Below are 24,052 nucleotides of genomic sequence, written 5' to 3'. Positions count from 1 at the left end.
TTGCTAGCATTAGAAAGTTGTTACTCTGTGAGCTACCAAATGCCATTTATGTGTCTGCCTAGTTTCTTCTTTTCTAACCATGTAATTTGATACAAATCAGTTATGTTTCAAGGTCTGAGCTGCCTTTGGATTTGAATGCTTTCAGTTCCCAGTGTGTGGTCTAATTTAATCTCTTTGCCCAAGATTCCTGTCTCTGTCTAGCCAATAACTACTCTGTAAAATCAAGACAGTAGACAGGAAAAAGTCTGGTTATTGGATATATGAAGAATAGCACTGATGACTTCAGTGGTGTAGGAAGCAGTAATATCAGCTAATATATTAGGATCCAGATCCTCAAGAAGAACTACCATGCCTTAATTACCTTTCAAAATCTGTGCTAAGAGAAACAAACAACATAGATCAACAGAAATCTGTGGGTAGAAGTTAAATGTCTTCTGACACAAACCTTGTCAACCAGATGACAGGAACATTCACAACAGCAAAACCTCAGCTAGTAAAAATACTGTTTAGCTACAACTTGTCATACCTTTTCTTAAACTGCCCAGAAATAATGGATGTTGTGCAACTGAAGCACTGGAAGTACTTCACGCTATCAGCAGAACTCCTTGAAAAGATACAGAATCATAAGCTACAGGAGGCTTACAGAAGATAGTACGGTGTATTTAAAAATGTATTACTTTTAACTCTTAAGCAGACATCTAGCAAGTGACAGAAAAGATGTCAGACATGTATTGTCTCCTCTGCTGTTATCTGATAGCCTTAAGTGCACAATATGCATAGCTTTAAAGTTGGGAATACTATATATGTATTGAAGACAATAGCTGTTGGCCAAATTTTGCGTTCTGGTAAATACAACCTCTAACAAGCTCACAATAATCCTTGACTGACTACAGAAACAAAAAGTAGCTCTTCCCTTGCATTATGATAGTATGTATAAGAATAAAACATCTGTACTTTAGAGGGACCATTTTACCTTCATGATTTTTAGTTTCAAAGTAATAATATCCAACAGCAGATTCTTGCCTTATTGTTTAGAGTCCAAAAAATCTTTACAGATGCCTCTAATAATATCAGGAACCATCTGCTCCAATCCTGTGAACTCCCTAGTGAAGAAAGTATGAGATTCTCTTGGTTCAGAAGCCATGTCTTTCAGATCATCCAGAGGTGCCCAGGCAACACCAACAGAGAAGACTGTTATTCCTACAATGTAATAGTACAGTAAGAAGAAGAAAAAAAGAAGTTAAAAACATTGTGCCTATGGATACAAGAAAAACAGCCATTCTTACATCCATGAATTAATCTGGATCAAAAAAGAGTGTTTCAAAACCTGCAGTCTGTCAAAGATTATTAGTTTTTGCCACTAAGTATCAGGAATTAGAAGATTTGTTTCAATCCTGAAGGAAATATGGGGTATCTTAAGAGCTAGTGTCTTAATTGTTTTTATAGTGACACATGTGAATGTAGCAGTTATGTCAATCTCAAAACACAAATAACACTGTGTAAAATTATTCTGAAAATAAATTTAGATCTTTTGTGTACGCTTAGTGCTTTCAAGCATATGCAGCACAATAAGCTTTTTGGCCAAGACCACTTCTTTCCTTCCTAGATGATGGAAGAGTGCAAGAGTAATGCCATAGTTGATAGCATCATTGGTTGGAGCTTCACTATGTGGCTCTTTATTTTTAATCTACTAATTTCTCTCCTGTTCAGGAAAATAAGTCTGGGTGTATTTTTTTAATAAAGCTGCCATGAGTGAACCCTCTTATACCTGGCTCAACAGCTCTGATTTTTCATTGTAATGGAACAGAGTTCCTTAAAGCTCACATTTTCCTGAATTTAAAAAAAGGTATGGATACTTGATTCACTCACTGGGGCTGTATTTGCAGATTTTGTTTAAAATCCTGACATTTACAATACAGCATAAACAGGATGAATTAACTTCCACTGCATTTAAAGATAAGTTATTTACCTGCTTTTTGTGCAGCAGCAGCAGGTCCTCTAACATCATCGTAAGACTGACCATCGGTCAAAACAACAAGGAAATTTTTGTTAGGTCCATCTTTCACTGGACCAAACACATTTCTGGTTGTGAAAGAAATAGCATCACCAGTTGCAGTGCCACCGCTCATGTAGCGAATGTTCCTGATAGCTGAGAGGACCTTTTCTTTTGTGATGTAGTCAGTGAAGCTGAACTCAGTACGCTGGTCATATGTGAACTGCACAGCTGCAATCTTGGAACCAATGTCAGAGATCTCAAAAGCCTTTGCAACGTTGCTGATGAAGTCAAGCACAAGGCGGAAGTTGCTTTCTCCAACACTGCTGGAACCATCTATCAAGAAACCGATGTTGACAGAGTTGTAGCATGTCTTGCTACACAACATCTGCTCATGTGAACACAACTTTTGGACAAGAGGTTTCACGTATTTGGTAGTACCAAACCAGGTGGGCATTTGGTAAGAGAAGAAGCCGTTGTTTCGACAGACAGCCTGTTCGAAAATAAAGTTAACAGGTTAATACTGACAGTGGCTGTATGGATAATAATCAGACACCTATCAGACATTTTCTTTTGAAGGCAGGTTAGAAATGGAGCCTGATAGTCAGAGTTTGGGGTGGCTTTTGTGCTTATTTATTTTTAAAGAAATTGAGGACAAATATCTGCAGCCAAACTCAGTGAAAATTGTAATATAGCTTATTTTGTCCAATAAGGAAGTCAACTCTGCCACTTAACCTCTGAAAATTTCAAATAATTTAACTTTATTCATAAGAATAACAACTGGAAATTACAATTATGTTTTCTGAAAGTGAATTAAGTCATGCTACTGAATATCCAAAGGATTGAAAGTTATTCTTGCTTATTCACAGACAATTGGTCTCCATATTTTCCCTTTTGGTAAACCCTTTGGGCTTTTAATCTATAATGTCAGAAAAACAGATATACAGTGAGTAGAAATATAACTCCAGGTCATTCAAAGTAAAATTTCTTTATTCTCTCACTTTCATAAGATGCATGCAAAGTACAAGATAATTGAGAAAGGGGTTAAATTTAAAATCAGCTCTCCAAGGTGATAACCAACTTGGCTAAGATGAAAATGCAGAAGGGGAGGGCAGTCACCTGAGGTCATGTTTTTCTGTGCCTATGAGTACACAGGAGTTGGAGTTGCCTGCAATAGCACTGGAGTCAACAGCAAGCTATTTTGTGCCTAGAAGCAGCAGAGCTTCATTCTGTTCATGCCCTGAGCTGTGAAATTTCTGCTGAAATTAGACATCTAGAACCTTCCTGTGGAAAACGAGAGGTTTTCTCACTGGAGAGTAGGACTTGGTGATTAGAAAGCTCACATGAGAGTGGGTGATATGTGTCCAAATTCCTACTTTAACTCATACAGAGCAATATCCAAAACTTTTCATTCAAGATGAATGGATTACATGTGAACTGGTTAGGATATGTGTTTTTCAATCTTTTCTGTCCAGTTTGTAATGAAAGTAAGTAAATAATCATCCATACAGCAGGTACTGAAAGATGTGCCTCCCTGTCTACCATTTCAGGATAGGAGATATCATAGCTGTGCTTCATTGCCTATGACATATTTAACTACAACTAGGATAGGGGATTCTCCTATTCTTTGAATCTTCATGCGATTACGGAGTCCAGGCGCTACAACTTGCTCAAGACTCTGAAGTGGGAGGATAGTGATAGCACTTGCCCCCCCTCCCCTCTTTACGTAGCCCCTTTAGGAGAAAACACCCCAATGCTTCTTTAGGTTTCTTAGTCCAATTCTTTTAAATCACTTACTAGCAGGAATCCTTTCATTAGCTTTAGGGACATATGTACATAAATATTAAGAATTAGTTGATTAGGATTTTAGCATGAAATAAATTCCCTAGAATCACACCCATGACTGAAAAACATATAAAGATATTCTTCTCTCTTACTTTGTCAACAAAACCAATGTCTTGTACCATTCCCAGCTCCTCGGTTGTGGGTTTTGCTACAGATACAATGAATACATTGACTCCAAATTCTCTGGCCACTATGCCAGCTTCTTCTATATCATCTGAGGGCCAGCCATCTATAAACACTACAATGATCTTGGGAATTCCTTTGCGTGATCCATTTTCCAAAGAGAAGAATTTCTGAGCTGTGTGCTTCAAAGCTTTCCCTGGTTTTGAACAGAAAAAGAATATGAAGAATGAAAGTGGTTGCATTTTGGTGCCAGTTCCCTGTATGAAATTGTGCTGGATTTCTGTTACAATTACAGGTCTCACCCAGTGTAAAAGTAAAATGGTATCCCAGGAAATTTGATAATAATGAAGCTTAAGCAACCTGTAAGCTAAAAAAAACCAACCCCAAAACCAAAAACAAACAAAAACCCAACAAACTCCCACCTCTAAAAACACAAAACCAAACCAATACCATGAAAAAAAATCCACAGAAAAAGCTGAGGAAATCACTGACCTTTTTTTCACTCACAGATCGAGTTTTGTACTAGGAAGTAGATATATTAGGGCCTACCAAATGGATTGGAAGGAATAAAGATGAGGAGCTACCTAAATTTAGTTTGTGAAATACAATGTTTTTGGAATGCTCAGTTTCCTCATTTGGAAAACATCTCTTTCAACCACTTACTACTTATATTGAGTTTATTTTAACTCTTTAATTAGCCACTTAACAAGAAAGAAATACTAAGCCTTTTAGATATGAATTTGTCTCAAGATATCACTCTATTACTAGTAAAAAGTCAATTACTGTTTAAACACAGGAAGTGATATTTGCACTTCTACTCTAATTAAATGTGTAATAAACAAATCTCGTTTCTGGAAATTAAATGTAAGATGTAGCAATGTTCTAGTGGAAAAAATGTTGAACCTGACTAAACCAAGATGGCATTTAGAACACTTCCTTACCTAAATGAATTATAAGAAGTTCAGTAGATACACACACACACACATATATAAATACATATTTATATTGTTATATATAAGTATGTAAAGTAGCAATTTCTTTTTGCATGGAAGTATGAACTCACCTGTGTTAGAATTCCCTCCTCTGAATCCTAATTCTTTTATGGCAAACAAAACTTCTTTTGCAGCAGTGAAGTTTTTCAGATAGAACTCAATTTTTGGATGTTCACTGTAGAAAAATAACAGAGTAATTAAGTATATAGTTCACTTTTCATACCGCTATGGCATTAGCAAGCTAAAATGCAATTTGAATAATTTTATTCTTTGTCATATATACTCTTTTCCATATTTTTAATTATTAAAATAGAAGTATGCTCCTTGGCTCTCATGATCCTTAGTAAGAATAATTATTTATGTGAGTGGGTAAATTAAGAACAGACTCATTCTTAGGCTTATCAAGCAGCTGAAAACATTAGATTGAAGATACATACAGATAAAAAAATGAACATGACAGATGTTAAACTAAATTTATTTGTTCAACTGAAAGTTGGAAGCTTTTCTAGTATTTTTATGAGAAATACCTTCTTTATAATAATTCCTGTGAAACGCAATTTGAATTGTTTAATTTCAGGGGTTTGAAGGTACATTAGCTACTGACTTCATTTAAGAAATGAAAGATTTTAGTTGTGCAAAGTTTCCAGATTTCACTTTTGAATTACAGTAGGAAACAAAAAGAAATTAAGTTATTTTTGCCATGTAAAATGTAGAAAGATAAACACCTGCAGGTCAAAGAGCTGCTGCTATGAATAAATGGCCTGATCCTTCATCAGAATCACTAGAATGAACCCCTGTGCCAAGCAGAGTTGGTCTGTTGTGCTGACCCTCCTGGCACAAAAACTGTTAAAATTGTACATCTTGAGATATAAAGATTATTGCTTGTAAGATTAATCTGTAATTACGAGGAGTTGAACATTCAAGCTGCTAAACTGATTACTCAGTTTCTACACAAACTGTTCCTCACCTTATAGTTTTTAAACCCATGACCGCAAAAGTGGGGTCCATTTTCCCTAGCTTTTGATGTCTACACTGGACAGAAACTGGATTTTTCAGGATGGAATTCATCACATCCTAAAAGAGGCATCCAAAGCAGTTCAGGTGGTTTGTGCCATGAATTTGGTCAAGTGACTATAAAGCAATCCTAGGTCATTAAATCAGATGCAGACATCTACTCTGCAGTTGTCTAAAGGCAAGGGAGAAGAGTCTTTAATGATGAAAAATACATTAGAAAAACCCTGTGTTAATCCAACATGTTTCATCTTCTTGCAATGAGAAAGTTAAAGGTTCTTTGTGCTTCCTTTATTCCAGAAGCCATAGCCGAAGTGGTTAAGCCTTAGAAAACTGCTACTGCTAAGTACTAGCAAACTGAGCTGTGGCTGCAAAAATCCTTTTACCAATGTGTTGGGTGTTATGATGACACTCAGACTCTTACAACCTGCAAACATACACAGTAGTATGAACAGTCTTAAAATAAAAAAGTGATCATTTACAACTTGAAAATATTAGCTGTAGTAACCTACAGGCTGGCAAAAGCAGGTTTTCGGTTTGTACATGTCCATAGCCATTTGTGACAATTCTCGCACTACATTTTTCTTTTGTCACTTCTTTGCAGAGTGCTTTCTGCTGATTTACTAAGATGAGCTACAAATTGTCAGCAGCAGATGGGCTGCAGAAAGTCCAGCTGCACTCTCTATCCAAATATCAAGTATCACAGAGGCAGAAGATGATCAGTTTTTCACATCTTCTCACATAGGTATCTCTATGTAGCACAGAACATACAGTGCTGCAGCTGGAAAGAATTTGCTTTCTCTTGCTGTTCATTTGCCATTATTAAATTAATAATGTTTTGCAAAATAGGGAGTATGTTAATTGATTTCTCTTGTTAATCACTCGGTTATATTTTTTTATAGACCTGTTCTTACCTGGCTTGTACAACTCCAACATGAGGCCCTTCTGTCCCAATTCCCAACATCACAGCTACTTTTCCAACAAAGTTTTTCTGCAAATTAAATCTACGTTGGCCGATGTTGTAACTTCCATCAATGAGAAATGCAATATCAGCTTTACAGTCTGCAAACATCCAAGATCATTAGACTTACCTAACACCAAGTAAACATTAGGATTTTGCTTTGCAAAAGTTAAATCTTGAGTTCCTACCTTTGTTTCCAGCCTTTTTATCAAGTGGCTTCTTAGGTCTTTTACCTTCAATGAACGAAACAGCATGGATCATTTAAGAACAACAAGATGAACAGCCAGAAATGAACCAGGAAAAGCTCAGGTTCCAAGAATTACATTGCAATCTATCTACATTAAGAACTGTCAATCAGTTTAATTATTAAACTTGCAGTACTACTTCTTTGCTCCTTAAAGAAATTATTTTTATTCTTTTTCAAATAGTTTAACTTTCCTTTTTACACCTGCCCAGCTGATGACCGAAATGTAGAAAGCTGGGTTGATTGCTGTAGCTCACCATCCCAAGTGCTACCATTTCTCAGTTAGCAATCTACTGTACAGTGCGCAGTTTTAACATTTTGGAAGCAAAATGTGACAAACTGTAAAGCAAATTGCCTATTTGCAAAAAAAAATCCAAGTCCAGTATGTACATACCACTAACTTTCATAAAAACTGATATAACCTTTTTCTGGCTGCATTTTCTGTGGAGAAATTCCCATAACATCTAAATTTCTGCTGCATAAGTCCTGACAGCACTCAGATGAGTAGTTCTGTAAGAAGGATACATTATCTTTGTCTTCTCTGACACTTAGAGGGAATGAATTTCCCAAAAGCTCATGAAGACTTTACTTTCTCTCCATGTTATATGTAGTACTTTTCCAAATTAATTCTAGTTTGTGGGGATTTTTTTGTGTGTGGTTTTTTTTTTGTTTGTGGGTTGTTTTTTGGGTTTGGTTTTTTTTTTAATTTACATGACCACTACTGAAATCAGAATCAATTTGCCCAATTATAAATGATTCCTCCTTTTGCTTATGGAAGATATATATACACTACAGAAACAAGTATTATATATGTTTTCTTTAAAAATAAATAGATGCTATAAAACAAGGCATTTTAGCCAGGGATCCACACACTGCAGCACATTGTATCACAGGAGGCTTGCCTTGTGGCAGAGATCTTGTACCTGTCGAAGGACGTGCTGTTGATACTGATCGTCCAACTGCCTCAAGCACTGTGTTCTTGGTACCTGTTAAAATATCAGTAGAATAAGTTTATTACATATTTAGATGAAATGACCAGTGCTTGCAATGCTTACTGTATTTCCAATAGCCATTCTTTATCATCTGCCACTGGCTATGCTCAGAGTAGGACACAGGCCTACGCAGGTCTTTGGCGTAATCCACTATGGCACTCCTTGTTTTACAGGTAAAAAAATTATCCTTTGAGCTGATGAGTAATTTCAGCATATCAAATTGATTAGAGGTTTTGAGCTGTAGCAGCCATTATTTCTAGCAGATAAATTCAGGACTTGATCTGGAGAAGTGGATTTAACTTTCACCTTCACCTAAAGCACCTGTAATTCCAAACTATTAGCTATTAATTTGCAATGAGCACTACACAAGGATTACTAGTATCTTAGAGAAAGGCTGAATTTTAACTATGTAAACAAAGTGAGTTTGTTTCCCAAACTTTGAATATACCAGAAAACACAAACACTTCAATATTCTTGAAATCACAACAACATATATAACCAGTGGGCTTTTTAATACGTTTTTATGAAGGTGATTTAACCTCACCCAAGTGGCAGGGCATGAATAACAGGTTTGCAATCAGGCACAGCATCTCAACTACGTGGATAAAAACTCCTGAAAAAAACCCACTGTCACACTGTAGCTTAATGACCACTTCACATATAAATTGATGTCATTCCTATCTTTGGAGCGTCAGTGTTCTGTTTGCAGAGAACACTGCACAAGCTCTTTGAAGGGGCCAACAAGTTCTACTGCCTGCACAAAGGCAGAGAGATGGAATAAAACTATATGGCTGGAAGCTGTAGGTGGACAGGACTGTGGTAGCAGGATCAAAGCACTGGCTTAGGATCAACAAACTGTCATGGAATGACACTGTCAACTGCCTGCTATCATGTCATTATATTCTAAATATCTGTGATCCAATTTTATGTATTCTGCCACATACTAGCTAGTCTAGCTGCAATAGTATTTTAAGGAAATTGTGAAAAAATGAAGATAAAATAATGAGTTAAAAATTAATTTTTTTTTTTTACTACATTTAAGATAGCTATCACATTTTTTTACCCATACAGAACCACTGAAGAAGTTTCCTAGACTTCTGTTAATATTTCAACTACATTTTGCAAAATAATAAGCGTGATCCACCTACGAGTCACTGAGAAAGACGAAGCCCATCTAGTGAGCACCTGAGACTGGATCCCGTTGGCATTTACAGCAGGGTAGTTTTCCTGTCCTGGGAGAGTCTGTACCCTTACAGCTCCTCCTGCATTGGTGATTACCCCCCTGAGACACAAAAAGAGATGTTAAAACTCACTTTAACCACAAGAAAATGCAATACAATTATACTGGACACTAGCCTCACAAAAAAAGAGGCTACATAAGCAGATGGTTGCGTTCAAGCTAAACCAAGCAATACATTGCTGAAAAGACAACTATTCTGCAGAGCACCACACAGACTTACAAGAAATATGTCATAAATTCTAAAATTCTGGCAGCAATCAGGCTGATGCAGAAGCGTGATGTTTCAAGGACATATCAATTTCTAAACGAAAGCGCTCCAGCAAAATGTATTTGAGCTCATTATGCCTCATGAATATTTGTGACTGAAATAAAATTCAGCATTCTTAGCTACAAAATGACCACTGCTAAGAAAATTTGAAAGAAAAATTGCTGCTTACAGCAGTAATGGATATGTAGGATATCTTGTTATGAAACTACAGACTGAAGTCAGAAATGGTAAGCATTTGTGATAGCAGCCATCAGATTACTGATAATTATAAGAACAAAGCCTTAAGCATCTTACTCTTCCTATTGACTTGCAGTAAACATCAAATGTGAAATCTGAAATGAATTAAATCACTAAATGCAAGTTACTAACTCAATCCATATAGGATTCCAGATTGCTTTCCATCTAGACCTGGAAATAATGTATCAACAGCAGATGCAATTCTTCTGTGTAATTTTCACTGACAGAGCTGTAAAGTAACATACCAAATTGCAGCTTCAGAATTTGGACTACTTAAGTAATAGTTAACAAGTCACAGCTATCTTCATTAGTTTAAGCATATGCATGCTTAATAATACTGTTATAAAGGATTAATTTAAAAAAAATCAGAACAAATGCTAAGAAGCTTAATGATTAAAATATCTTATAAAGTCATATTCAGTATTACAAGATTATTATACTTCTTAGTGCATTACTAGAAGGGGCAGTTCAGAAACTTAGAAGTGACAAGAAAACTTGTAGCAAAACCTATGGAGGAAGTTTTCCAAAACTGAGAAGAGAGTTGAACCTAAAACACCCAGACCAGCTTTTAGAGGTCATAGTCTAGTTCTTTGAGAAGGTCACTCCCTTTTTTCCCTTGTCAAGTTTCACTTCATGATTCATTGAACAGGTTTTGAGATTGCTTTCCAGATCTGTTCTGTTATCTGAGAGAAATGATGGAATAGCTAGTTTGAAAATCTTGGTGATGCTTATGGACTAAGGATTGTGTGAATACCCAGCAGGACAATAGATTTATTTAGGAAACTTCAGGGTTAAAAGCAGCCCAAAGAGAGTTTCACTGTTATTGCAGGCAGAGAGGCTCTTGTGTGTGTTTGCATTTGGATACCTCAAGTGTTAATAATAGGCATCAGAACTGTTCAGATCTTTTTATGTGCTACTGAAAGAACAGTTACTATTTTTAGAGGCCAAAATTCAATGCTGAGGTTCTCTAGGAGGGATTTAAAAGCTTGATGCTTTGTACCTTGGGCAAGTACAGTATTGTGGGAGACAACCTACCATTTCAAGACTTAAACACAGCAATGGGCACCTTCGTGTTTGTCTTATATGCTGGACTCCCTGCCTGAAAAGAGGTCCTGGTCTAATCTGATTTGAAAGATTGCAGAAGTACAATCATCAAGAACACAACTTAGAAAACCTTGCATGTATTTCTGGTAATATGAGCTCTGGGTATCTGTGGCAAAGGCAGCTTCCACATCAACCTCCTCGAAGACTGCTGTTAAAAAATAATTCCTCATTTATGGATGTGATTTGCATTTCTAAATTGAACTCTGGTTATATATATTTTATTCTTGCAATTTTTAGAAGATTTTGATGGTATTAAAATACACATATAATCTTCTCATATAGGCATACTCTCTACAGTATGTACATAGAGCAGCTCTCAAAGTTACCCTGAATGAGTTTAAAATCAGATTATAAAGGCGGTAAGTATAAACAGCACTTTGAAGAACAGTGAAAAAGAAATTAGACCAGAGCCTCTAGATAGTTATTTTTAAATGACAGGAAAATTCAGTATAGCAAAGTTATCTTTGGTAAAAATAATATATTAATGTATTTAAAATATTTTGGTCTAATTAGAATATAATTTTCTTCTCCAGTACCTGGTTTTCTTTGGCATTCAAGCCTTCACACCAGTGTCTCGGTCTTAATGGAAAAGGAAATAGAATGTGTGTATTTAATTGGAACAGTTTCTATCTTATACTTGCAAATTTAGTGAACCTACTTTGAGACTACATCAGCAAACCTGATCCATGCCCAAGTTGGCTCCTAAGAAGAGCTTAGTCTCTCTTCCCCCTTTCCTTGTTGTGGACTTGCAATTTTGAGCACTGGCTGAATTAAACTCAGGAACACATTCACACTGAAAGCTCAGCCAAAGAATTATTCTTGGAAGCAAAGATTTCGGCTTATTTCAGTCACAGTATGACTGATTTTGTCTAGATTGTTCCATTTTATCTAGTGGTCTTTTCATTTTGATTGCCATCTAATCATTCTGGAGGGGAATTAAAAAAAAAAATTTAGATAGTCTCCATTGAATGTGGAAGTTTTCCACTAAAACAAGAGATTTATTTGCTTGTTATCTATTTACTGAAAACATTTGATTGTATTTCATCACAAGTCATACAAGATACACCATTTTCATATAACAGCTCTGCTATTTTTAGTGCAAGTGGGGAGCTGATATTAGATTTGAATATAACATGAACTATAGCTTTATGAAAAGTATTCCTCTTTCCTTGACATTCTGTTCTGTAGGTAAATTAACAACTGTTTAAGCCATCTTTTACAATCTCATCAGTTTTACTTGGGATATTACTTCCAGCCAGCTCACTCAGAGTGCATGCTCATATATGCTGATGTGCAATAAACCACATACTGCCAGTGTGCCTCTGTATACTGAAAGATAGGCAAATTCCTCTCTGCAGTCATTTACAAATGACTTCTTAAAAGTGGGATTCCTCCTGTGTAGATCTGCAGCAATATTTAAGCAGTGAAGAAGTGCCTATGCATTTCCTCAGAATTATTCATGCCATTACAATCTGCTTTGATTTTTCCTTGTTGTTTTTTTTGCTCCTGTGTGATTGCCTTGCATGCCACAGCTGTTTCAATTAAACTAGAATTCTGCATCTTTCGCTACCTTACTCATAGAATCGTAGAACTCGCTATGTTTCATGCTACTGCCAGAACTGCTTGGCAGCAACTTTAAGTAAAAGCTATCAGTCCATTCTCTTGCCTAGCTTCATTGTTAATAACATCGTAATTTATACCTTAATGGTATTTTTTCACTCAAAAATGCACACAGATTAAACAGAAAAGCAGATACACCAGGAAGCTATCCAGTACCTCAGTGCACAACAGCTCATGGGAGAAAGTATACTGGCCAAGGCCAGTACAAGATATGTGAAGGACTTAAGTTTTTGATGAAACTTCTATATTTCATACTTAAAAATCTGAATTGGGGTAAATGAGCAGATGGGATTGAAGCTTTTTAGAGCCTCATGCACCTCCTCAAAGTAAAGTGCAAGAACTGTTTATCTGCCCTCTCAGAGAAAGAGTTACAAGGCTGGCTGGCTTTTGCTGAATTTTGAAGGAATTCAAGTTTTTCAAGGAGCCTCAACATCAAAACTGTTGTCTGAACTCTTCTAGCCTTTGGAGATGACCCTTATAGATGTAACTGAGGTCAGTAATCTTAAAACACAGCAGCAGAAAGCTGAAATACCTTCTCTTATTCAAAGAAAGATGAAACAAGATTTTCACTTTTGGAAAAAAAATCTTTGTCCTCTGGGTAAATTTTTCATTGTTTCTTAGAACTGTAATAGTTGTGACAGATTTGGCCAATGGAGAGAGCACTTTTTGCAGCATGCTTCTAAGCTACTGACATGTTTTAAAATATGTTGGAGATAAGATGGATTTCTTTAAATGGGCTTAGATCTAAGCGTAAGATAAGGATCAGCTAGATGATATTGCCTAGAGATAACAATTTTGTCAGTGAAACAGATAGATTGTTGTTCACCTTGTAGTATAATTATGTTACAGTGAAGAGAAATAGACTTTTTTTACATTAAGTGTTCTACACCAAGAAAAAGTCCCAAGCCTGAGGGCAGCAAGGCAACAACTGGGCTGTTAAATAAAGTACACATTGGGCAGACTTAGTCTTGCAGTTTAGAAGAAAAATGTTTGCTCAGAAACTCACATGGTATGTTTTTATGCTGATTGTTATGCTTAGCCAGCCCAGAGACATTTATGACATCTGCCGATGTCTGCTGTCCTTTTTCAGGAGAAAGCAGGAAGAGGAAGGCCTGCTATGGTACTAAGAGCATAATTTTGACCTGAAAATTCCTGTTTCCATTGCTACCAGAGCACTGGCTGTGATAGCAGCTAGCATTTCCTATAGAATCCTTGGATGAAAACAGTTATCCTCAGGAACTTAAGACAGCTGAATTACCTGAATTCCCATCTTTCCTTCCTACTATGAGTAGCTGCAAACTCTGCCTTTCTCCATCTCTCAAAAGAGCATCCTCTCCTTCTCCAAAGGAAAGTCTCCTACTGCTGCCAGATTGCCTTCTATCCCAAACACAGAGCTGCTCAGGGTCTCATGCCAGCATCCTCTTCTCCCCTAGATTTCTCCTTCTCTGCACCCCTATTGCTTTTGGCAGGAAATAATGCTCAGCAGCAGGAGCAGGCACTACACCAAAGTACCCCAGGGGATCTACAGCTGCTCAGAAATCCCTCTGGCCAGACCTTTTTGTCAATATTCTTCTAGCAAACACTAGGGCAGCATAGTGACCACCAGCTGTGTTTGTGGTCACTTCGTGGCCACCTTGGTGGTAACATGAGATGCTTTTGTTACACCTGAGTTCTGGGACCCCAAAGTTTAAATAGAAATGGTTCTACCCTGGGACTAGTTAGGAAGGTTGTGAAAAAAATATACATGCCTATTGAGCATCTAAACACTACCTCATTGGGCTAGGTCTCCACTTAATGGAACTGGCACTAGAACAGAACTGCACAAGCTGAGAACTTAGTCCTTCATTTGACCTTCTGATTATTAATCCAATTAATCACTCAGTGGTAGATTTAACTCAGTTCTTCATGCCTGAATAGTGTCAGCATGGTAGGAGGTTCTCCATTCTTCCACCAACAAATAAATCTTTTATTCTTCTGCCCAGAAAAAGAATGCTATAAAGTAAATATTCATGTTCCCTGGGAATAGTTACACATAAAATAAGGAGAGAAGAGGCCAAATATAATAAACTAGGCATACCTAATTTTAAACTAGATGTGCTTGTTTGTTATTTGGAAGAAATTTCCAAAATTATCAAGGACAGCATCTAGTTACATCATGATAACAACAAACTATGGTGATTAGCTATTAGCAGTATGTTCTTGGAGTTACTCTGACACCAATATGGAGTTTAGCCATTGCAATATTAAGAAGGAGCAAATTTTTTTTTTTATATACTTTTGTTGGATTTTGTAGCCTGCATTAAAATTGCTGAGAACAACTACTGCCTCTCCTCCACCTAGCAATCCTGTTTTAGCAGGACAAGCATTTATGGCTGCCAATGGTTGCACCAAAACCAGCAAAACATTCTTGTCTAACAAATTCTGTTCTGACAGGCTGGCAGGACTAACAGCCTCCCAACTTAAAGGTAGTCTCCAAAAAACATCAGTTTTTCTAAATAGAAGGTTTTTCACCTACAGTCTGCTTTTTCAAGCACTGTACTACAATTTATGATATTTAAAAGACTCAAACACTATTAATGTACATCTTTACTGGAAAAGACATACTAGAATGGTGGGTATATTTTAATCCCTTTATTGTTATCAGAGCCCTCTTTGTTCTTGCAACTTCTTTTGAGACAGATTATTAGATGCAGGTTTTATGAACAGGGTGCACATTTCACAAGACTTGTAATTTGGACTGACACTGCCTATGGAAAAATACGGATTTTTTCCATTCTCCTATGCAGAAGCCTAGGGTGGAGAACAATAATACAATAGTTTAAGGTACAGACTTCAGTCAAGACTTAAGTGGTGTATAAATAACTGTGCTCTATCAACTTGGGGGAAGACTATGCAAGTCTTGGAAATCTGCTTCTTCCATTTCTTGTACCTCCTTTTGCAGATGTGTTGATTTTTCTGGTGCTGACTTAAAAATTATATTAGATGTCTAGATCTTGTGAACATTTTTCAGCATTCTAGTATTTTAGAATTCTACTTTTCAGCATTTTCAATATTGCCAGTATTTCAATATTCTACTTTTACTAATTCCTGATTATTTAAAATTAGAGATTCTGCTGATGTACATATCTGGAGTAAAACAGACCTTACAGCCTGGCTGCTTGGGGCTTGCTGTTTTCCTGCAGCCAGCACAGTTCAGGCTCTCAGTTGCAGGGGAGCCAAGCCCCACTAGGTTTCTGGGTGAGACCTCTCTAGCCAGTCATCACTGGCATGGGAGGTTTAAGATCTCTGGCTAGTTGAACTGGTTAGGAATTTTTGTGACGTTTAAACACTCAAGTGCCTTTGGAAAAAGATCTTAATAGGAAAAGCTTTTTTCTCTTTATGTAAAGACATATTTAGCAAGCAGTAAGGAAAGACTGCTAAAAAATAAGTGGCTACATCACCAAGTACAAGCATGTCTTAAAAAAAAGACACAGTAAGAATTCTCAGTTTTTCTATATAAACTTGGTTTTTTTAAAAAGATGACATCTGATCCAGATATTCTTTCACAGACACTTTGTATATACACAAACTAGGAAGAGTGAAGAACTGAAATTTAACTTTTTTTAAAAACACTCATGAAGACACTTAAAACACACTGAATGGAGACATTCTTTTCACAGAAGGATTGAAAGCAAGCCTGTTCTAGAAAGAGACCTATCTTCAAAACTAACTCTTAAGCTTTAAAAACAAAATACACAAACACCCCACAATACCTCTCAAATTCTTTCTAGAAGCCCATATAGTACTTTAGCTCTTAGTCGTCTTTGAGAAATTCCAGACAGAATTTCTACTCAAAACCCCTTCTTAAATCTAATTCTAAAAGGCTGTAGTTTGTTTTAATAGTTAAGTACTATAAGAATATCCTGAATTTGGGAAGTCTTGTTTAAACTTACAGGATTTTAATTGACATTTTAAATAAGGAATGATAGTCCCCTAAGCATTGTTTAAAATGCTTAATATTTATTTTATGGCATCTGAAGTATCAAGCAATGAATGTTAACTCAAAAAACTTGGTTTTCTCCTTGATCTTCTATTAATTTGTCTAAATTTTTTTTTTTTTAAATCACTATCAGAGTTCAGCATCACATCAACGTATTCTGAAAGTGTTTCTTTCTGTTAAATGGGAATAAGTTACAAACTATCCCTTTAAAACACTTTGTTTTGCGTCAGCTTTTAAGAATAGTTTCAGCCTTTCTGAAAGTACAGCGGTAGTCATATTTGGAATATACAATTATAAGGATGGTGTGATTTTTGTTTGCTTGTTCTAACTGTAGTTCATGTATATGTTAACATGAATGTACCTAGAAGCTAAATAAAACTAGTTTTAAGAAGTTCAGTGGTGCTTGAAGGGATTCTGGATGTTGTAATCCAGAAATACTAATATAATCTCATTCATAGAAATAGGACATTAAAAACAGTCTCTGTAATATTACTATATACTCTATATAATTATTTGTGTCAAGAGTACTTATTGAAACCCAAAAAATATAGATTGGGTTTCATGCCTGATGAAGTCTTACTTTTAAATGCATACGTAATATTTAATTATAGTATTCTTAGAAATTAGTAAAAATTTGTGAAGGATGATCTAGTATGTACTTTTGCTTCAAGACAGGTTCAGTTAGTTATCTAGCTGTTCTAGACAGATGGATGTTGTTGGAAACTACACTGTCTGTTGCAGTTCCTGTAACATCCCAGGCCATCTAGTCTCTATTAATAATAAGGACTAGTCTTTAGTCCTTATTGTTAGACTTTTCTTCATGTCCCATCCAAATTCCTATTGCTAAAATGTCAGTCCTATCTTAACACCTTACAAAGTTTTTAGTCTACTTTATGGTAGCAAGCATACTGAGAAAAGGTCTAAGTGAACATGCATCATGTTGAACAGCCAGTTAAAGGAAGATTCTTAGCTTCATCTACCAACAGCCAAAAGCTCTCTCAAAGTATTAAAATTGATGTCTGAAACTCCCTGTAGACTGACAGTCAGGAATCAGTCTGGCTTCCACAGGCATCTTTGATATCTTACTTTTTCCAGCTGGTTTTGTTTAACATTTCCTTATTAAAAATTGTTCACAAAAGGAATTTACCTTGCAAATAAGTAGTTAAAGATTTGTCCTTCCTCAAAAAAAAAAAAAAAATCAGATCACTTCATATGAAGACTTCTGCCAGCCTGTTTTCCTACCCCTGTGGAATTATTGTTGTTCTAATGAACGTCTATATAACATGGATTATCTGGATATTCTTCTTAGTCTTTAACATTCTATCTGATACAGGAGTGAATTCAGCTAGATAATGAGCTCTTGATTAGACCAGTAAGTAGACTAACAAACAGCTGTCAGAAAAGAAATACTGTGACAAAAAAACCAATCAATATAACACTGGATAAGAACAGTCATCTTCATGGACCACATTCACCTAAATCATGGTTAGGTCTGTTTTCATAGGAGCTTACACCTATTTCAACAATTTTGGGAAAAGTGTCACAAATTAAAGTAAGAAAGTGAATCTGCTTTCACTCACCAATTGATTCCTATTTCCACTGTGTCCTTCCATGTCTACTTGTGGACACATAAGTTACCTTGCAGTGAAAGTCTGTCTGTTACTGTGCCATTTCAGAAAAAGAAAGCTGTTTCCCAGAGCACTTAATGCAACTCAGATAACTTACTAACACCCAGCCATTCTTTTATGTTGCTCTACCCTCTCCTAATGACATTTCTACTGAGTTAGTATGTCTTCTGAAGTCCAGAAAGATCTTTATGACGGCATCAAAAGGTTAAAATCTAAAAGCGTGGCAAGACTATATAACCTTGCTTAACACATTGATTAGCAATCATCTGACTTACCTGTGTATGGCAGCTCCACAGACACTGGAAAGAGAGGCATAAATTCCATCCCCAAAGACATAAAATTGCCATAGAGGACAGTTTGCTGGACAAAGGACATCTTCCATCTCCTTTCTAAGGTCAAGTCCTCTTGTAAAGCATGTGATAGCAGTGGAAGCTAAAGAAAAAAGAAGAACCTGTCATCTGAAAATAAGGGTGGTTGGTTTTGTTTGTGTTTAATCCCTCTACCATTTCCAGGTTTAAATCAATGTTTAAATTTGAGATTAGGTACAGTGTCTCCTCTTATGCTCCAGTATGTCTGTAAGGATATTTTTGGAGCTTACAAGTGTGCAGCTATGAAAAGGAAGAACACACTTTATGGGAAAGAGATAGTAGAAAGAGGTGAAAAAGGTATTAAAAAAAGTTAAAATAAGGGAAAACAATGCTAAAAATAACATTAAAATCATATCCAAGGAATTTTACAAGGGGAAAAAGCAATTCACATCTGTAGGTTTACTGCAGAAACAGAAGGGCAAGGAGAAGGACTTTCAAGGGCTGGTGGAAATACAAGAGCAGGCAGTAGTCTCCAAGGGATAAATTACAGGACATCCGCACAGTAATCTCCAGCCATAAGACATCTATGAACCACTTGGGAAACTCTGAATGTTCCCTCCAATTGCATTCACAAAGCAGGCTGACAGCAGCACTTCCTTTAGCCTCTGCAATAAATCCTACCAAGGTAAGGATTTTTTTTTTTTTTTTTTAAAAAAAGCATCTTCTTGGTCCAGTAATACAGTGACACCTAGAACATGCATACAAATTCATTGCAATGAATATCATTGTGCAAAAGACTAAGATTCACCCAGCAAGACAGAATTTATTCAGCGGAGGCACATGCATTTTCCACATAGAACTCTGCCTTTCTTTGCTTCAAAACTGCTTCTCAGATTACCATGGATAAGCTTCCACTGTTCTTGCATCTGTACAATGTAAGAATACAGGCACAGGTTTACACCAGTATACAGTTTTGCTTAGCAAATTGATGCTTTTTCTTTTGAATACTTAGAGGTCATTACCTTGGATACTTCTACCTAGAACAAGCACATTCAGCTCATTTGATGCACAGCAAATTAGGGCTTTGGCTTAGATTGACATCAATTCAGCGTCATAAATTCAACCCATAACCAGATATTTATTCTGAATTTCCACAGAGCACATCTTGCCGTTGCTTAGCACTATAAGGTGTAAGAACCTTTTCCATATGCACTCAGAGTATTACTTATTCCACAATACTGAGAGCTGACAGAGGCCTGCCAACATCAGTACGTACCCCACAGCATCATACCCCAAGGAGCTTAGGGGATCAGTGATCTTTCACCTGGTCCCCTGTTCACTACTACTCTAGCATGTTTACTTACTAGCATAAATCACTGTTATTTGAAGCATATGCTGTTCTTCATCGGTGGATGGAAAAAGATCACACCTCCTCCTGCTAGCCTCACTGACTTTAAAACTGAAAAGCGGAACTACTACAGCTGAAGGTACACATGGAAGTGTGTCTGTGCATTCTGGCCGTGTAAGTGTAACATGTATGTTCATAGGCCATGCATATAGTTCTACTCTTAAGTTTGGTAAAGCATTAATGAGGATTACATACACTTATGTTAAGCTACCTAATCATATCTTCCTGAAAAATCTTTGCTGCTATTTATCAGCATGAAGATGTGACTTAAATATGCTAAATATGTCTACATAGTCCAGAGTAAGAAAAAAGTGCTAAATACTTCGTTTTCCCCTTCTCAATGTAATAAAAGTAGACTACCTAGAAAGACACTAAGTGATTAAATGATGTAATCTGATTCTCAAGTATCCTAAGAAATAAAGAAGATTTTTTTTTTATGACTGACAGTCTTACCTACTCAAATCCTCCCCGAGTTTAGCACTATACATTTGCCTTAAAAACAGAAGTATGAAAAGCCAAGCGGAACCACCATTCTTACACCTAGAAGCATAGTTTCGTTGTTGAAGTGCTATATTATTGGTGTTAAAAGAAGTCAATTTGTTTTTGCTGTTTAGTTCCCTAATTCTTTCAAACTTCTACAAATGTGTTAGCCCCACAACTAGCAAAGCCATCAGAATCAAACAGCAGCTGGAAGGCTGGATTGCAGCGATTCCTCTCTGCACACAAGATCAGTGGCAATCTTTGCTCTCACAGTACTTGTGCCATGCACTCTGCCACATTTTTCCACCCTCTAAAAGTGCAAGAGGCCACAGGAAGTTTTAATACCTGTCATTTCTAATATACTGTACTTGACTGTATGCACAGCCTGCTAAAAGACATGTCTAGATAACTAACCCATTATCACCTGGAGATTGGCATTTCTCTCAGTACCAGGTACTTGCTGCTTACAGTTACTGGGGGAGAGGGGAGAAATAATCTTCCCATGAAAACACAGAAATCTGGGGAAAATTTTCTGACTATGAAAACAGAAATCCATCATAGTCTAGCCATGGGATCTTTATATACTAGCAGCCTAAGTACTGTCACAATCCTTGTCTACACCATGAGAGGGAAGGGGGCAAGTTGCTGATGTGTGAACTGACAAGCTGACAAATGTTATCCAGGGGTTTTAGTAGTTCATACCTCAGTTGGATCAGCACAAAGGTAATAACACTTTGAAGTACACAATACTGTTACTTAAAAAGCAATAATTTCATTTTGGTTTTCCATGTGGGTACAGGTTCCTATAAGCTGTAATTCTGTAACTGAGACTGGTATTAGGAATGTTAGGTGTAGTATCAAAATGAGAAGTACTGCATATCAAAATTAAGACCTACAGTATCAACTCTGCAGTGGCTTTTGTTCTTCCCTGTTAAATGTTGTGGGGGTTGTTCTTGTGTGTGTGTGTTTTGTGGGGTTTTTTTGTTTGTTTTGGTTTTTTTTTTTTTTAGGAGTTGGATAGCTGGTGATACAAGTAATCTGGTGCAAACAGGAAAAAGTATTAATTAGGTCTGAATACTAAATAATATAGAATAGTTCTTTGCCATCTTAATCATTTTCTCAGATTTCATATGCAATACTACTATTAAAATTGAAGAAGTTAGTTTTTGTTAGTGTATCCAAGATTCTTCACCATAGCAGAAACCAGCAGAGCTGTATATGTGTATAAAGTAACTGAGAAAACACGTTTCAATCACTAATTAAGAATGCAAGAGCAGTAGCAGTATTTCTCTGGATACTTATGTGATCAAATACTTTAGATTGATGAATTTTTGGAACAAAGAAAGAAAGTTTGTATTTACAGGAAAGGACTCAGTCCTAAACTCATATCCATTCTGGACGCTGATGAAAACTAGGTACCTACATTATGTGACATAAAATTAGGCCTTCAGAACTGTAATAAAACAGCCATCATCCCATTCTGTCAAGACAAACACCAAGTCTCACAGAAATACACTACATCAGGGTACACAATAAAAACAAAAGTACAAAGAAACGATATTTCTTTCTGATTTAAGCCATATTTAAAGGTAGGGGTGAATGTTTTCCATTACTGTTGACCAAAAAAAAAAAAACCCAACACAAAAAAAAAGCTCACTTTTCTCCTAAAACATCCATCCAATAATCATGCTTTCAATCATTCCATCTTTCCAGTACCTCATCCCATGTACTCCAATTTGCCCTGAATAGCTGTTTCTCATATCTACCTATGAGCATTCTTACTTAATTTTTGACATGGGCCACTAATTTAAAAGACTCTAGAAAAATAAAATCCATAGCCAAAAATATGAGCTTTTCTAATCTTGAAGTTTCCGTGCACTGCTTTGGGAAAGCAGAATTTGTTTATGTAAAGGAAAAAACCCTTACATATATGATTACAAAAAAAAAAGGGGTGGGGGGGAAGATTCTTAAGTAAGATAGCTTTATAAGTCACAAAAAAAAAAGGAAGTACATCCCTATTATGTTTATGTTTCTTATTCCTTTTAGTATTGTTTCTTGGCAAAGCAGGAAGAATTTAAGCACTTTATCCTGAGGATTCAAGAAGCCTGCTTTTTATATCTTACACAAGGAACACTCCTACAAAACTTATTCATACAAGAATAAAAAAAGATGTACTAGTAGAAATATACCTTTCTGTTTTAGAAAAACATGTTCATAGACTGCATACTAATTCATGTAACTTTCAAGAACATATGATTTGGACAATGGCCACGAGATTTAAAAAAAAAAAATCTGGTGAGGGCTATATAATTCATTTCAATTAAAGACTCTCCCTTTCCCAATCAATTTAAGATTACTTCACCATCACATGCCAACACTCACCCACCCATACATTCTCACCTATTGTAACCAGAACTGTTGAACTCAGAAGTGTTTGTATGTATTTGAGTGGGAGTATGAGTAAGAGTATATGACCCTTTAAGGTCTCCTAAAGTAGTTATAAGCCTAGATTTGAGGAAACCAACGTTCTTTCATTACTTTGAGCAACAGGATTTAAACATTCATAAAAGTTTCTACAAGGTTCTAGTTCAATAACCAAATGCTACTGAATTTAGCCTCATAAAAATGGTAAGAGACAACATCTGGCATTAACAATTCACAGTTTATATTACAAACACATCCTGGTACACAACATTTCAGCTTGCCAATATTCCCTTATTGATATTTTAATTGGTTCCAGAGTACAGAGGATTCTTCTCCAACCCTGGGAGGAAGCATTACAGAAAACTTTTCATTTGTTTCCTGACACACTGTTGACACTTCATCTGTAAGACACCTGTAAAATAAAAAGGAAAGGAATTGGGGTTGGAGTAGGATTTCTATTGCTGTGCATTTCCTTCCTCTTTTAGCCACAGCACTCCTGTATAGCTGTTATGAGTTTAGCACAAAAGGTTTTTCTAAGTGTTTGACAACACAGAACAAGCAGCAAGCCCTGCTTTCCAACAACTAAAATCACAAGGAACCATTTAGATATCCTTGAGGTCACTCACCTTCTGGAGGCCAGGCCTGCATCTAGAATTGCATCCATCTGGAGGCTCCTGCCCGCCCTTAGTGAAAGGCTCTAATGGAAGGGGCAGACAAACTGCTTGTGTCCTTCTGGCAAGTTATTTAACTGCTTCCTGTGGATCCTGGTTCCCATTGATTGACTCTGTGTCCAGGAGAGCCCGTTCTCCAGCATCAGTGGATGCAGTCCGTATGGCACAGAGCAACAGACAGCCCTGCCCTGCTAGGCATGTTGAGTACCTTCGTTTGCTTTCCAGGTCAAAATAATGGCGGGTGGGTTTAAAAACGTTTTAATCAATTACATGGTCAGAAGTACATCGTACATCCTAAAATCGCCAAGCGATTACAGCACATGCAGACACACCCTCACGCACTCTTGCTACCTGCATTCCCCTCGATGGGGGCACTCGTCACCACCACACTTTTTCCGTCTGTGCCGGGAGCGCGTTTCGCCCGTGTGGAAGCGCTCCCGTACATCCTCCGCGCCCTTCCACGGGGCCACCTCCCGAGGAGCCGGCACGGCGGAGCCCGGCCCCCGCGCAGCCCTCGCCGGCGG

At 36.8% G+C, this 24,052-nt stretch overlaps 1 protein-coding gene across 1 annotated transcript; it reads right to left on the bottom strand.

Moving 5' to 3' along the window:
- Window positions 1-825: 825 nt before the first annotated feature.
- COCH (cochlin) lies at window positions 826-23,973 on the bottom strand. Its single transcript, XM_010160796.1, has 10 exons — window positions 23,880-23,973; window positions 18,513-18,669; window positions 9,310-9,443; window positions 8,093-8,155; window positions 7,114-7,158; window positions 6,879-7,026; window positions 5,025-5,128; window positions 3,931-4,157; window positions 1,970-2,486; window positions 826-1,200 (listed from the first exon to the last, which is right to left on the bottom strand). The coding sequence occupies exons 1-10, from the start codon at window positions 23,971-23,973 to the stop codon at window positions 1,025-1,027; spliced, it is 1,665 nt and encodes a 554-aa protein (XP_010159098.1). The 3' UTR covers window positions 826-1,024.
- Between the last annotated feature and the right edge of the window lie 79 nt (window positions 23,974-24,052).

The sequence above is a fragment of the Eurypyga helias genome, unplaced genomic scaffold, assembly GCF_000690775.1.
Source record: "Eurypyga helias isolate BGI_N326 unplaced genomic scaffold, ASM69077v1 scaffold26281, whole genome shotgun sequence".
Classification (NCBI taxonomy): Eukaryota; Metazoa; Chordata; class Aves; order Eurypygiformes; family Eurypygidae; genus Eurypyga; species Eurypyga helias.
The sequence above is the reverse complement of the archived record's forward strand: the minus strand, read 5'-3'. Positions and strand labels throughout refer to the sequence as shown.